Source organism: Dermochelys coriacea, chromosome 23, assembly GCF_009764565.3.
Source record: "Dermochelys coriacea isolate rDerCor1 chromosome 23, rDerCor1.pri.v4, whole genome shotgun sequence".
In the NCBI taxonomy this organism is placed as follows: Eukaryota; Metazoa; Chordata; order Testudines; family Dermochelyidae; genus Dermochelys; species Dermochelys coriacea.
In genome coordinates, this window is record NC_050090.1 from 2,658,448 (window position 1) to 2,674,127 (window position 15,680).

The window sequence follows — 15,680 nt, forward strand, 5'->3', positions numbered from 1 at the left end:
CCCGTGCAGGAGGGGTTGTACTTACAGTCCGGGGGTCCCACCCCACCAGTAAGAAAATCACAAGCTATTTCTCGACTACAACCACCTGTGTTCTCCCCAACAGCCAAAGACACGGATGCATCTACTTTAACCTAGGAGGGAACTACAGGCAAGACTCCGGGGTTCCCGGGAAGGAGCGGGGTCTAGTGGTTAGATCAGGGAGTTGGGGTGCCTGGGTTCGCCTCCTGATTTGGGGGAAGGAATATAGTCTTATGATTAGCGAAGAAGGCCGAGAGCCAGGACTCCTGGGTTCTATCCTGGCTCTAGGAGAGGAGCAGAGTCTAGTGGTTGGGGGGGGAGGGGAGGGTCAGGACTCGTGGGTTCCACTCCCAGCTCTGCCACTGAAATGCTGCGCTGCCTGGTGCGAGTCCCTTCCCTGGTCTGTGCCTCAGTTTCCCCAGCAGTACAACAGGGATGGAGAGCGGCAGCAGAAGGAGAGAACCCTTCGCCTCCCTTAGGAGATGGGACCGAGTGGCCAAAGCAAACCCAAGACCCAGCTGCGGCCGCAGACCTGTCGCGGGCCCTGGGGCAGCCCAGGGTGCCGTGCCGCTGAGCTCCCAGGAGGCTGCCAAGCACCCGCCCAGATCCTCCCTTGGCGCGGGGCCTGGCTGTGCTGGGGAGTTGCCCAATGCCCCCTCCTCCAGTCACCCCTGCCCAGCCCCACCTGTGCCTGTGGGTACCAGCACGAGCAGGCGTTCTGAGCAGGGAGGGGGCCATATCTGAGTGGTGCGGAGACCCCGCTAGGTCCTAAGGCCACTCGCTCAAATTCTGCCCTTGTCACGCCAGCCTGGGAGGGGTCTGACGTGATGCCCCCTGCCTTGTTTCTGGTGCCCGTGGGAAGGGGGGCACCCCGGACTGAGCCCCAGCAAGCCAGGCAGCAGCTCACAGACCCCCCAACCTGCTCCGGTGGGAACCACCCCGCAGTGGCTCTGGTTTGAACTACAGCCGGGATCCAAAACTGAGCCCCTTAGAGCACAGCTAACGAGGCCTTCGGCTCTCAGCCAGGAGCAGGGTCCTCTCAGGGCACAGCAGTGGGAGCCCCCATGCACACACAGCCCCCCATCCATGGGGCTGAGTGTGAGCCCCCCCAATTCTGCCATCACACGGAGGCAGGGGTATTTCTGGGGACACCGTCAGTTCCACGCCAGCCAGCAGAGCTCATCAGAAGCAGGGAATCTTGCAGCTGGGCCCAATCCTGACCATACTACCCCTCCCCCCTTCACCGCAGGGCCCTGGCTATTCCCCCCCCCGGGGGTGGGGCTGCCACCTCTCCTCGCTCAGAGCAAACAACTCGCCACTTCTGTTTTTTATTTTTACTGAGCCGTTGATGAGGCAGGGAGGAGGTGGGGGGGCTACTGGGGGATCGGCTACAGAGCCCGTCACTGCGGGGCAGCGGTTCAAAGCCAGTGCGGCTCGGCAGCCAGCCCAGCCTAAGGGGCAGAACGAGGCCGGTGGGTCTCGTCTCCTCTTGGCCGCTCCTAAAGGGCATCCCCCTCGGCCGGGGTGTGCGTCAGAGGGAGAGTCCCCTGAATAACAAGCCACCCTTCTGTGGGACGCCCACACGCCAGCACCCTGCTCCTCACCCGACTGACACAGATGCTCCTAGCCTGAGACCAGCACTTGCCCAGCCAGCTGGGGCTTGGGTGGGGAGCTCCTTGGAGCAGGGGCTGGGCCCCATTGTGCCAGGCACTGCATGGTCCCAGCCTCGCAGGACCTAGGGCCCATCTACACTAGAAAGCCGCATGGCATTAACCCCCCTGCCCACCCGTGTGGACAACATAAAAGGGGCCGGGGCTACCCTAGGAGTGCAGTATCCACCCTGGCATATGCACGCCACCAGAAAAGAACTCCCGGCGTAATGGGGCTTAGACCAGGGTACCTATTCCCGTCCGGCACTACACAACCCTCGTCAGGGCGGGACAAGGCCGTACCCTGGCCTGGCCCAGCGCTCCCCGTGTGGACACAGCTCTCCCTCGCCCCACCACAGTGACTCCCGTAGGGGAACAGGGCTATAAACAGAGCCAAGGTCACCTCCACCCTCAGAGCCTGGTGCCCGGGCCCAGCACATACCAGCAAAACTGGGCTTTCTGTAGGCAGACCTCATTCCACCCCCCCGCCCGAAGCGAAATCAGCCTTTCTTTGTTCCCTCGGGCCCCCCATCCGTCTCTTTCCACCTGGGGTCTCTCGTCTTAGATTTCTGTACTGCGTTGGCACAGGGCCCGGCACATGGTGGCCTGGGGTGCCTAGACACGACGGTAACACACCTAATAAATCATAATATTAATAGCAAAAAGAAAAGGAGGACTTGTGGCACCTTAGAGACTAACAAATTTATTAGAGCATAAGCTTTCGTGAGCTACAGCTCACTTCATCGGATGCATTTCATCGTAATGCATCCGATGAAGTGAGCTGTAGCTCACGAAAGCTTATGCTCTAATAAATTTGTTAGTCTCTAAGGTGCCACAAGTACTCCTTTTCTTTTTGCGAATACAGACTAACACGGCTGCTACTCTGAAACCTGTCATTATTAATAGCGTAACTGCACTCGGGGCTTTTGCCCGCATGCCTTTCCCACCCGCGAGGGGCATTAGCTGGGCCTGCCGAAGTGAGCAGCGCAGCCCCCGCGTAGCCGCAGCCCCGCTCTAGCTCGGGCTGGGAGAGCTCTCCCCACCCCACCCCAACCTGGCCAGGCCTAGGGATGCCAAGCGGATGCCGCAGCCAGGGAGGCCCGAGGGAGCAGCCAGACGCTGCTGCTCAGCAGCTGGGCCTCAGTCGGCACATGCCCGCTTGCAGCGAGCGGGTGTGTTCTGGGCATGTGCCCAGCAACGTCCATCTAGCCACGGTCCTTCTACAACCCCCACAGAATGGCCGTGCCTGAGCGCTGATCCTCATGAGCCCCCATGAGGCAGGGCTGTTATCCCCACAGGGCAGATGGGGGAAACTGAGGCACGGAGCAGCTAAGTGACTTGCCCAGGGTCATACAGGGAGCCTGTGGCAGAGCAGAGAATTGAACCAGGGTCTCCTGAGAACCGGGCCAAACTTCCTCCACCCCTTTGCTGCTCCCCCGCCAGGGGCCGGCCTCGACTGTGTGCTGAATCCTCAGCCACGTGTGGGTGTGAACAGGGCAGGGAGCCTGTGAGCAAGGGTGTGAAGGGAGGTGTGGAAACTAGCGTATCAGTGGGTGGGAGAGGGGGTGAGTGTTGGGGGTGAACTCATGTCTCTCCTGGCTTGTGAGTCTGTCTGTCTGCTGGCTCCCCTGTGTGCCTCTCTCTCTGCCTGACTGTGGGTGTCTGTGGGTGTGTCTAGACAACCTGCAGGGGAAACACTCTGCGTGTGTGCTGTGTGTGTGTGCGCATGCAACCACCACCCAGCCTGGTGGTCTGTGGGGGAAGGGCTCTTGGCCCCTGTGTGTGCATGGCTCATGCAGAGTGTGTGCATAGGTCCCATACAGTGAGTGCATGTGTGTGTCTGTATGTCTATGGGTGTGTGCATGGCCCATGCAGTGTGTCCGTATGTGTGTGTCTGTATGTCCGTGTCCATGGGCCATCCAGTGTGCGTGTGTGTAGGGCCCATGCAACGTGTGTCCCTCTGTGTGTGTGTGTCTGTATGTCTGTGTTCGTGCATGGCCCATGCAGTGTGTGTGTGTGTCTGTATGTCCCTGTGTGTGTCTGTATGTCTGTGCGTGAGCGTGGCCCATGCAGTGTGTGTGTCTGTATGTCCCTGTGTGTGTCTGTATGTCTGTGCGTGCGCATGGCGCATGCAGTGTGTGTGTGAGTGTGTTTATGTCTCTGTGTGTGTCTGTATGTCTGTGTGTGTGCATGGCCCACACAGTGTCTCTCTCTCTCTGCACACACCCCAGGCGGGCGAGTGGCCAGTGTGAGAAGGGCTCCTCCGGCCCTGTCGCTCTCTGGGCAGCAGCTGGGTTTCCTGCAGGAGTGACCAAAGAGATTGAAGTGTTCTCTGACTGGTTTTTGAATGTTACAATTCTTGACGTCTCATTTGTGTCCATTCATTCTTTTACGTAGAGACTGTCCAGTTTGGTCAATGTACATGGCAGAGGGGCATTGCTGGCACATGATGGCATATATCACTGTGACGAAGTGGGATTGTTCTTAATGTTTTCTCTGAATATTGTGGGGGTGCCTCAGTTTCCTCTATGCAGTTCTTAAGTGTCTAGGTGGTGGGATAAGGGTGTATGATTGTTGCAGAGCCCTAGAGGGCAGGTGTGTGCAGGGATCTGGACACAGAGAATGGCCAACACCCTCTTTCCTGGCAACTGATGGCCTGGGCCTTTCCCCCCTGCAAGGTGAGAGCTAAAGGGCTGAAGAACAAAGGAATCAGGTGACCTCCTGGCCTGGGAAAGGGACAAAGCACAGAGGAGGAGGGGCTGGGGAGAGTTTCTGTTTGGGGCTGGCTGGGGACATGGAGTGAAGTGCAGATGTGGTGGTCTGGCTCACTGCCCCCCAAAATGGACCCGGCTGAGGGGTCCTGTTCTCTGCACTTACAAGCTCTGTTTCAGACCATGTTCCTGTCATCTAATAAACCTTCTGTTTTACTGGCTGGCTGAGAGTCACGTCTGACTGCGGAGTTGGGGGCAGGACCCTCTGGCTTCCCCAGGAACCCGCCTGGGCGGACTCGCTGTGAGAAGCAACAAAAATGATTAGGGGTCTAGAGCACATGACTTATGAGGAGAGGCTGAGGGAGCTGGGATTGTTTAGTCTGCAGAAGAGAAGAATGAGGGGGGATTTGATAGCTGCTTTCAACTACCTGAAAGGGGGTTTCAAAGAGGATGGCTCTAGACTGTTCTCAATGGTAGCAGATGACAGAACGAGGAGTAATGGTCTCAAGTTGTAATGGGGGAGGTTTAGATTGGATATTAGGAAAAACTTTTTCACTAAGAGGGTGGTGAAACACTGGAATGCGTTACCTAGGGAGGTGGTAGAATCTCCTTCCTTAGAGGTTTTTAAGGTCAGGCTTGACAAAGCCCTGGCTAGGATGATTTAACTGGGACTTGGTCCTGCTTTGAGCAGGGGGTTGGACTAGATGACCTTCTGGGGTCCCTTCCAACCCTGATATTCTATGATTCTATGATTCTATGAAGCGCACAGAGGGGCAGAGAGGATGCTGAATGCTCCGAGGTCAGCCCCAGGAAGGGGGAAGCCGGGTGAGCTGGGTGTCCTGCAGACAGGCTGCTCACAGAAAGGACACTTCCCCAGAGTCCTGACTGGCTTCGAAGGCAGCAGTTCTAGAGCATCACCTGGGGACTCCGTGACAACTGGTGGCAGCAGTGGGATGTACTGCACCCCCTGGATGGTGCTTCCTGCAGTAAGTGACTGGGGAGCAGTAAAACAAAGGGGGATTGACAAGGACGAGGCGTGCTGAAGGCTCAGAGATGGGGGCGGTTAGCCCCTGGGAGTGTGTGACCAGTGAGAAGGACTGTGCAGTAATGGGGTCTCCTGGGGACTGCGGTGAGCAGTCTCAGGGGCGGAGGAGCCTGTGGCTTGGCTCTGGGAGAGAGAAGGACTTTTGCAGTAACAGGGTTCCCCTGGGGATTGCAGCGAGCGGTCCCAGGGGTGGAGGAGTCTGCAGCTCAACCCTGGCAAAGAGGTGGTGACCTCGAGAAGAGCTGGCACACTCGGGGTTCTCCCTGGAGACCATGGGGAGCTGAGAGCACACAGGCCTGTGAGTCCACAACAACTTGGGAAGAGCTGAGTGAGGGCCTGTCACCATCTCCTTAAGAAGGACATTGTAGCCCTGTGCAGAAAGAGAGGGTTGAGCATTGGAAAGTTCACCAAAGCACAGTTAATCGTGCAGCTGGAGGAGGATGATCACTCTAAGGAACAGATTCCTGACCCCAATGGGGCTATAGCAGGATCTGGGAGCAGCTGGAGTGGTAGCCAGGCACCCCCAAGACTCCTCTCCCTGACCAGACGGGGGTCTTCACGATCGGGTTCCCCATCCAGGGATCGGAGACTGACAGGATTGGAGCTGAGTCCGAGAGAGCAAGAAAGCAAGAGGACCGTGAGAGACAGCGAGAGCCCGAGAAAGAGCTGCAGGAGAAGCAGCAGCAGCATGAACTGGGGATGGTGGAGCGGAGAGACATAGGAGACCTCCCAGGGGTGAGCGGGGATAGACCGGGGGGTGCCAGCTCCGCAGGGAACCTTGAGACTAAATTGCTGCCCCTGGTTAATGGGGGGGGGATGTAGATGCCCCCTCACTGCCTTTGAGCAGGCTGGTGATTTGAACGAGGGGGACCCTGCGGAAAAGCCCCGATGTCTAGCTCCCTTGTTGGGTCCCAAGGCCATAGACTCCATCAGTCAGATAGGTGGGGAGGTGGACAGGCTCCCACTCATGACCCCAACCTATATGTCTGCGTGGAGTCTCCTGGGGTCAGGCCCCTCGGACCCCCAGTGGGAGCAGAAGGTGATCGTCAATGGGGAGACATTCCTGGGGTGGTGAGATCCTGGGACAGAGAGAACTGTTGTCAGGCCCAGCCAGCGAGAGGGAAGACTGGGGAGCTGAATCTGCAGAGCAGAACAGCTGGGTAGTTAATCTCTCGAGAATGCAGGGGACGGCAGGTCTACTCTCCTCCCTAGACGCTTTGGATAGGACTTGTCGTCTCTCAGTGAATTTAACATCTAGTTCCTTGTGGAGGCAGAGGTTAGTAAGGGAAGGACAACAGAGCTTTGAGAGCACAGCTTGTAAAAGTGAACCTGAGAAGGGTAACTGCAATTTGCTGGAAGTAGCTCAGGGTAGTGAGAAGAGCAGCAATTTATCTGTTGGGAGTGGCAAGGTGCTTGGTAAGGAAAGTCTGGATGAGCCTAGGCAGCCTTGTGAGCCGATGGCCTTGTCTAGTCAGCAGGGTGGGAAGGCGAGGAGAGCGGAAGACGAGTGTCCCTGCACCTTACCTGTTAGCTGGGTGGAGAAGTGGGACAGTGAAGGAAACGTGCCTGTGTCTGTCAGGGGTATTGACTTGCCTGTGGAGGGAGCTACCCCAGTCACCAAGCAGTGAACAGCCCTGTGTGCTGGGACCTGGGGAATGGGATCCCGAGCTGTGTGTCTGGGAAAGGAGAAAGTGTCTCCGGCTCTTCTTTGTCTGTGGAGCAGACAGAAGGGGCCTTTCAGCCTGGGATGGTTGAGAATAGTGCAGTTGTCTCAGAGTTCGTTCTGGATTCAGCTAAAGCCCAGGAAGGGAATGGCCCTAAGTTTGTGTCTGCTCGGGAGAATGGCCCTGTCACTAGGTCACATCCAGTTAGTGTCTATGCAAAATCCCAAAGACCGGACAATTCTGGAGCTTGTATTTTGCTTGTTGCTAGTGTGTGGCTGGGAAAGGGTGTAGCAACTCTGTCTAATCAGGGTGAGATCCTAGCCAGGGCACAAGGAGAGCAGAGAGGTGATTTGATTGTGTTACCTACTGAGGGTGTGGAAACCTGTAGCAAGAAGGAAAAGATTCCTGAACTTGAGGGGGCAAAGGGAAGGAGAAGGCTTCCAACCTTTTATCTAGGAAGTCTGTAAGTTTGCCTGAAAGGGGATTGTGTAGGAATCCGCCTGATGGGCCAGAGGTAATTCTGGATGTAAGTGAGACCCAGAAAGAGTCTGTTGTTGCTCAGGAAAGTTGCTCTCTAGAGCAAGCCCTAGGTGAAGAGGGTAAGGGCAGAATTTCTGTGAAGGGTGAATTGTTGCATAGAAAAGCCCCTAAGGAAAGGAATCCTCATGGAGTCTTTGCAAGCAGTTTACTGCCACTGAAGGGTGTGAAAGTAATTTAATCAAGAAAAGTTTCAGAGTAGCAGCCGTGTTAGTCTGTATTCGCAAAAAGAAAAGGAGTACTTGTGGCACCTTAGAGACTAACAAATTTATTAGAGCATAAGCTTTCGTGAGCTACAGCTCACTTCATCGGATGCATTTGGTGGAAAAAACTTTTCACAAGTACTCCTTTTTAATCAAGAAAGTTTCAGTTCCTAACAGCCAGAAATTTTCGGTTGTGAATGAAGCCACTGACTTTCCTGTTGAAGGATCCAGTGTGGATAGCTTTGAGAAGGTCTCAGATGGAGTGAAAGCTGTTAAGAAAATTAAACAGTCCTGTAACCAAGTGGGGAGACAAGGTTGTTGAGAAAGGAATGTCTCCATGCTAATTCTGTAAGTCCATGCTAACAGTATGTGTGTCCCAGGTGAAGAGGGTGCTTGGCTGCCTCAAGGAGGCAGGACTGATGGAAAAAGCTGAAAAGTGTAAAGTGGAGATAATCAGAGAGTGGCCTGTTCCCCAGACCAAGAAACAGATCCTTTATTGGGATTGTGGGGTACTACTGGAGGTTTGTACCCCACTTGAGCTCCCTAGCTGCCCCCATCACTGAGCTACGTAAGAAGGGGAAGCCAGACGAGCTGGTCTGGACCGAGCAGTGCCAGAGGGAAGTGAAGGAGGCTCTAATCCAGGGCCTGGTAAATCTGGTAAACCCAAACTTTGCCAAGGCCTTTATAGTGTTCACCGACACCTCAGACACAGGGCTGGGTGTGGGGCTGATGCAAGCCGATGCTAAGAAATGGGAGAGATGCTGGGGCATCCATGGAAACATTGGTGGGGTCGAACTTCCCCAGGTCACTGGCTAAAGTGACCCTGCTCAGTTCGGTCTCGAAGGGAGGAGAGATGTGACAAAGTGGGACTGTTCTTAATGTTTTCTCTGAATATTGTGGGGATGCCTCAGTTTCCTCTATGCAGTTCTTAAGTATCTAGGTGGTGGGATAAGGGTGTATGACCATTGCAGAGCCCTAGAAGGCAGGTGTGTGGACACAGAGAATGGCCAACACCCTGTCTCCTGGCAGCTGATGGCCTGGGCCCTGCCCTCCTGCAAGGTGAGAGCTAAAGGGTTGGGGAACAAAGGAATCAGGTGCCCTCCTGGCCCGGGAAAGGGACAAAGCCCAGAGGAGGAGGGGCTGGGGAGAGTTTCAGTTTGGGGTCGGCTGGGGACATGGAGTGAAGTGCAGACCATGGTGGTCTGGCTCACTGCCCCCCAAAATGGACCCAGCTGAGGGATCCTGTTCTCTGCACCTACAAGCTCTGTGTTAGACCAGGTTCCTGTCATCTAATAAACCTTCTGTTTTACTGGCTGGTTGAGAGTCACGTCTGACTGCGGAGTTGGGGTGCAGGACCCTCTGGCTTCCCCAGGACCCCGCCTGGGCGGACTCGCTGGGGGAAGCGCACAGAGGGGCAGAGGATGCTGAATGCTCCAAGGTCAGACCCAGGAAGGTGGAAGCCGGGTGAGCTGTGTGTCCTGCAGACGGTCTGCTCACAGAAAGGAGACTTCCCCAGAGTCCCGATTGGCTTCGTAGGGAGCAGTTCTAGAGCATTGCCCGGGGACTCCGTGTCAATCACATTGGTAGATGCGCAGGTGAACGAGCCTCTGATAGTGTGGCTGATGTGATTAGGCCCTATGATGGTGTCCCCTGAATAGATATGTGGACAGAGTTGGCAACGGGCTTTGTTGCAAGGATAGGTTCCTGGGTTAGTGTTTTTGTTGTGTGGTGTGTGGTTGCTGGTGAGTATTTGCTTCAGGTTGGGGAGGTGTCTGTAAGCAAGGACTGGTCTGTCTCCCAAGATCTGCGAGAGTGATGGGTCATCCTTCAGGATAGGTTGTAGATCCTTGATGATGCGTTGGAGAGGTTTTAGTTGGGGGCTGAAGGTGATGGCTAGTGACGTTCGGTTATTTTCTTTGTTGGGCCTGTCCTGTAGTAGGTGACTTCTGGGTACTCTTCTGGCTCTGTCAATCTGTTTCGTCACTTCAGCAGGTGGGTGTTGTAGTTGTAGGAATGCATGATAGAGATCTTGTAGGTGTTTGTCTCTGTCTGAGGGGTTGGAGCAAATGCGGTTATATCGTAGAGCTTGGCTGTAGACAATGGATTGTGTGGTGTGATCTGGGTGAAAGCTAGAGGCATGTAGGTAGGAATAGCGGTCAGTAGGTTTCCGGTATAGGGTGGTGGTTATGTGACCATCGCTTATTAGCACCGTAGTGTCCAAGAAGTGGATCTCTTGTGTGGACTGGTCCAGGCTGAGGTTAATGGTAGGATGGAAATTGTTGAAATCATGGTGGAATTCCTCAAGGGCTTCTTTTCCGTGGGTCCACATGATGAAGATGTCATCAATGTAGCGCAAGTAGAGTAGGGGCATTGGGGACAAGAGCTGCGGAAGCGTTGTTCTAAGTCAGCCATAAAAATGTTGGCATACTGTGGGGCCATGCGGGTACCCATCGCAGTATACATTGTCCCCAAATGTGAAATAGTTATGGGTGAGGACAAAGTCACAAAGTTCAGCCACCAGGTTAGCCGTGACATTATCGGGGATACTGTTCCTGACGGCTTGTAGTCCATCTTTGTGTGGAGTGTTGGTGTAGAGGGATTCTACATCCATAGTGGCCAGGATGGTGTTTTTAGGAAGATCACCGATGGATTGTAGTTTTCTCAGGAAGTCAGTGGGGTCTTGAAGATAGCTGGGAGCTGAATCGCAAACCCGGGAAGCCAGCCATGTTGGGGCCTCGCTCCTGCCTGTGGGCGAATGACCCGTGCCAGCCACCTGCCCAGGTGAGACACACCCAAGGACAAGAGATCCAGCACCCAAGAGGGCAACCCAGGGGTCCCCAGGACACTTGTGCGCCCCCAGGCAGGAGCGGCCCAGCAGGCTCCCCACATACTGCGCTGGCGCAGGGGGAATCCAGCCATTAGCTGTTGTGAGACCCCAGGGACACATGATCTGCCCTCACACACTCAGTACCTGCCCTGTCCCCTCCCTGCCCGACAGCCGCTGTCTATGGCCCGGCGCGCCCTAGCATGCCCCCACCTCAGCCCCCCAGCGCCTGTTCCCATATGACCTGGCCCCAGCTGTCACCTGCTGAGAACTGAGTGCCTCTCACGCATGCCTGTAGCCCAAGTGGGCAGAGGCAGGGGACCCACCAGTGGTGGTGGGGAGGGGTTGTGTCTCCATGGCCCATCCTATCCCTTGGCTTCTCGGCCAAGGTGGGGGCTGGCCAGTGGGGGCACAGATATGGCCAAGCACGCCAAGACCCAGCAAGCTCGCTACACGCCAGGCAAGAATGCAGCCCGCCCCTCTGTGCCAGGAATTGGGTGGATCCTAGCCAGGAACCAGCCCAGCCCCCACCACTGACCACCCCCCTCCACTGGCAGAGACTGTCTGGGCCCTGCAGGCTGAAATTCCCCCGCCCTGCTTGTGGAGGGGGCGTTCCAGCGCTGAGGTGGGGGAACCTGCAACCTGCTCTGGGGAGGAATAGGGTCCAGGGATGCAGAACGGGCATTCAGAACTCCCCCAGAGGGCATGGGCTGAGCCAGGGCCGGGCACAGCTCTAAGCAGCCTGAACGCCCGCACCGCCAGTAAAGGTGGCCGGGAGTTCCCCTCAGGCGGCTGCAGCTTGCAGTGTGGGCGCCGGCTGCGAACAGACGCTGCAGGGCCCTGCACGTTCACCGCGAGGAGCGTGATGGTTGCAGGAAGGCTCTGTGCAGTAATGCAAACTGTGATACTGGGTGGGGAGGGGGGCTGCAGGGCAGGACTGAGGGGCTCCGGCAGAGCTGGGGCGGGGGGAGCCCAGGGCTGGGAGAGGAGGGGAATTTGGGGGATGGGATTTAGAGGCATTGGCAGAGCTGGGGAAGCCCAGGGCTGCAGGTCAGGAGTGAGGGGCACCAGCAGAGCTGGGGGGGAGCCCAGGGCTAGGACAGCAGGGGACAGTGGGTCAGGATTGTGGGGCACCAGCAGAGCTGGGGGGGAGCCCAGGGCTAGGACAGCAGGGGACTGTGGGTCAGGATTGTGGGGCACCAGCAGAGCTGGGGGGGAGCCCAGGGCTAGGACAGCAGGGGACTATGGGTCAGGATTGTGGGGCACCAGCAGAGCTGGGGGGAGCCCAGGGCTAGGACAGCAGGGGACTATGGGTCAGGATTGTGGGGCACCAGCAGAGCTGGGGGGTAGCCCAGGGCTAGGACAGCAGGGGACTGTGGGTCAGGATTGTGGGGCACCAGCAGAGCTGGGGGGGGAGCCCAGGGCTAGGACAGCAGGGGACTATGGGTCAGGATTGTGGGGCACCAGCAGAGCTGGGGGGTAGCCCAGGGCTAGGACAGCAGGGGACTGTGGGTCAGGATTGTGGGGCACCAGCAGAGCTGGGGGGAGCCCAGGGCTAGGACAGCAGGGGTCTGTGGGTCAGGATTGTGGGGCACTGGCAGAGCTGTCGTGGGGAGAGCTCTTAGCCCTAATAGCCAGGCTCCGGGGAGCTGAACCCCCACCCCCAGCCCAGCCCTACGCCTACCAGAGGGAAGCTGCTTTGCTGCATCCTGCCATGTGGGGCAAGCAGTGGGAGGCATCCCCACTGCGTGGGCACAGCAGCAGGGGCCAGGGGGGTGACCCACAGAATGAGACACAAACAGGGCCCCTGAGAGCACCGGCCTGCCCAGATTGGCTCCACCGGCCCCGGTGCCCCCTGTTTTGCGGCTGCCCATCCAGGACAGCCTCCCAACCACTGCCGGCTGCTGCCCTCTCCACACCCCAGTCCAGCCGTGCAGCAGGACGTGCTGGGAGCAGGGCTCGTTCCTGCCCGGGCAGGCCCCGGGGCTGGCGGGGTTCCTGGGTGCGCTCTGGCTGCATGGGGCTGCTGTCACACGGGAGGTGCAGGCCGCCCTCTGCTGCCCCCGCTCTCCCGCCTCCACCCGCCCGCTGCTCAAAGCTGCTTCCGGGCCTCGCTCGCCTCTGGCCTGGGCTAGTGACAGCGCCCGCCTGCCTGGCCCGCAGCAGCCTGGCTACCACCCTCCCCACCGCGCCCTTGGCTCCTGACTCATTTTGGGGCCTAGCCCACTCCTGCCCCTTTATATCTTTACCTGCCCCGTGGCTTTGATCTCTGCTCCCATCACCCCTCCCCATTGTCCAGGCAGGGGCCTTCCCCAGGGGCAGCTCTGACACTGCCTCCATGTATCTCTGCCTTCATGACTATCCAACAATGAGTGCGCAATCCCTGTAGACGCAGCGGCCCTGCTCTACCCCAGAGGTGGCTGCATTTCAGTGCTGGGTGAGCAATGCCTGTATGAAGTGCTGCCATGCCCCGCCGCAGGGCTGGATGCATTTCTTTTAACTGGGTGAGCAATCCCTATGTAAACAGCTGCCATGTTCCCCCCCAGAAGTGGCTGCATTTCAGTAGTGCATCAGGGATCCCTGTAGAACACAGCTGTCACGTCCCACCCCAGAGGTGCCCACATTTTAGCTTACTTTCAGATTTGAAAATCACGCCCCGCCAGTTATTGTTCTGTTGAATGTGGTTAAATTTTAAAGCAAACCCACGTTTTCTACAGTGCAGCCCCTGGGCCTGGTTCTGACCTCTCTGCCACCAGCGCTATGCCCTGGGAGCCTGCCCCATCATGCTGAACCCCGGGGTAGACAGAGGGGTGCAAACTGCCCCCTGCTCAGCTGGTGGCATTTCACACCCACTCTGCATTGGTGTCAATGACTGTGCGAGGTGCAGGGAAAGAGGGAACCCAGCTCAAGGGATAACGCAGGGCCACAGCCTCTGGCGCCGCCCGTGTACCCCAGCTGGGGAGCTGGCTCATTAACTCACTCCTGATTTTCACCAGTGGGAGCAAGGAGAGAACTGGTGCCAATGACCTTCCCCTTGTAAAGACACTTCCCTCAAAAGAATCTCACACCCTTCTGTATCTTTGCTCCATCCTGCCCCGAGCCTGCAGATTTAGCTGCAATAGCTCAGGCTGGGACTTGCAAAGCAGACTACGTGAGCGGGGTCGGTCGACTAACTCACTCAGACCTGCCTCAAACTCCCAGCTGCTGAGAATAACTGATAGCAAAAAGCAGCTGCACCAAGTGAACAAACAAATAAATAAAACAGGCTTGGCTCTTCGGAGCTGGGTGCAAAACCACATTGATCTCCTTGTGCTATGGGCCGCATCGCCCACTGTCATGGCGATACTTTCATTCTAGCAGGTGCAGATCCTAAATCTTCTTTGCTCTTCCCCTTCCCGAACTCAAGGCGTTCGCCCTGCCAGATCCCAGAGCATGAAGCTCACAATGAAGCTATCGCAAATACCACGTTGGCCCCCCGCGCTCCCCCGATAATCACCATCAGAGTCCTGCCCAAGGGGCCTGACTCTCCCCACGGCCCTGCACTGGGCATTATGCCAGAGGCTAGAAAATGCTACCAATCTTATTTTGTTTCATGCTGCTGCCACTCTGAATAAGAGCAGCTGATGAGAGTGTTATTGACCAAGTGCAGGGCACAGAGGCTCTGTCCCAAGCCCTGCAACGTACAACAGAGCAGGGTCTACAGGAAAGCGATTGCAGCGGGTCCTCAGCATTACCTTATAAACTTCCCCATAGGTCCCTCCGCCAACTCTCTGCAGCAGCTCAAAGTCGTCCTGGGGATTTCGGGTGGAAATATCCAATGCCAACCTCTCTTGGACATCCATACTTCAGCGTTTTCCCGCAGACCGACGCTGTGGTGCTCAGCGCCGGGCGAGTGCGTGTGTGTGCGCGCGCAGTGAAGCAGTGTGTGATCTGGGGAACGATAACCGTTCTCTAGCTTTTATTTCCTGATTTGAACCATCAAGAGCGTTGTGTGAGCCCAGAGGGCCCCCTAGACAGAAAGTAGGATCCGTGCAGCACAAGGCAATGCAGAGGGGTCACTGCTTAGCAGGCCAGAGTCACAGGGGCTCAGAGAGTGGGAACTGATACCTATATAAAGCAACTAATGACCATATTCCTGGCAACTCAGGGGCACGGGTGGATTTTGGAGAGTGCCAGGGTCCATCCAGTTGATTTGTAAGCAAATAAATCAGTAAAGTGCTTTGAGATCTGCTGACAGCTCACGCGATTGGTCTGTCAAGAGAGATAATTAATTATTCCAAAAGGAGCGATAATAAATAACACTTTGCCCGAGTCCCCCAGAAATCTCCAAGCACTTTGACAAAGTCGGGCTGGTATCACTGTTCCTGGTCTATGGAGGGGGAAACTGAGGCACAATGAGGGGCTGTGACTTGCCTGAAGCGCAAAAGCAGAGCTGGGAGGTGAACTCATTTGACTCCCAAAAGCCCCACCATGCTCTAGCCACTAGGCCTCGCTCCTCTCCCAGAGCTGGGATGAGAACCCAGGTGTCCTGACTCCCTGCCCACTGCACCATGCTGCTCGCCTGTGGCCCTCAGACCCCTGCGTGCCCAGCACCTGCCGGGAGGGGCCGGGAGAGAAGGGGTGTGCCTAGGTCTGGGGTCAAAGGATCAGAGGGTGGGGTGGGAGGGGGGCAGGAGGCCAGGCAGAGAGGGGCTGGGAGGTAGAGAGGGGAGGTGGCAGGGGGAGGGAGTGGAGGGCAGGGGGAGGATATGGGGGCAGGCTGTGCCCCAGGGTGGGCGTGGCCTCAGGGTGGGGGTGGGGCGTGTCCCAGGGTGGGGGAGCATCCTCAGGGTTGTGGGCGTGGCCTCAGGGGGGTGAGGCCTCAGGGTGGGGGATGATGTGGGGGGGTGGCCTCAGGGGGGTGGGGCGTGTCTCAGGGGGGTGGGGCCTCAGGGTGAGGGATGATGTGGGGGCGTGGCCTCAGGGGGGGCGAGGCCTCAGGGTGGGGGATGATGTGGGGGCGTGGCCTCAGGGGGGTGGGGCGTGGCCT

General features: G+C 57.2%; 1 protein-coding gene across 4 annotated transcripts in view; it reads right to left on the reverse strand.

Annotated features, from left to right (window-relative positions):
- MAP4K1 (mitogen-activated protein kinase kinase kinase kinase 1) overlaps nt 1-14,618 on the reverse strand; it is a 36,984-nt gene extending 22,366 nt beyond the window's left edge. The window contains exon 1 of one of the 4 annotated variants that reach the window (XR_006276765.1): nt 14,386-14,593. Coding sequence is in view for 3 of the 4 variants with exons in the window: in XM_043501413.1 (XP_043357348.1) it covers nt 14,386-14,493 (108 nt within the window). In the remaining variant the exon portion in view is untranslated. Of the gene's footprint in view, nt 1-14,385 lie in introns of all 4 variants that reach the window. The other 3 variants (XM_043501413.1, XM_038382341.2, XM_038382340.2) reach the window with 3 other exon arrangements.
- Nucleotides 14,619-15,680: the final 1,062 nt, after the last annotated feature.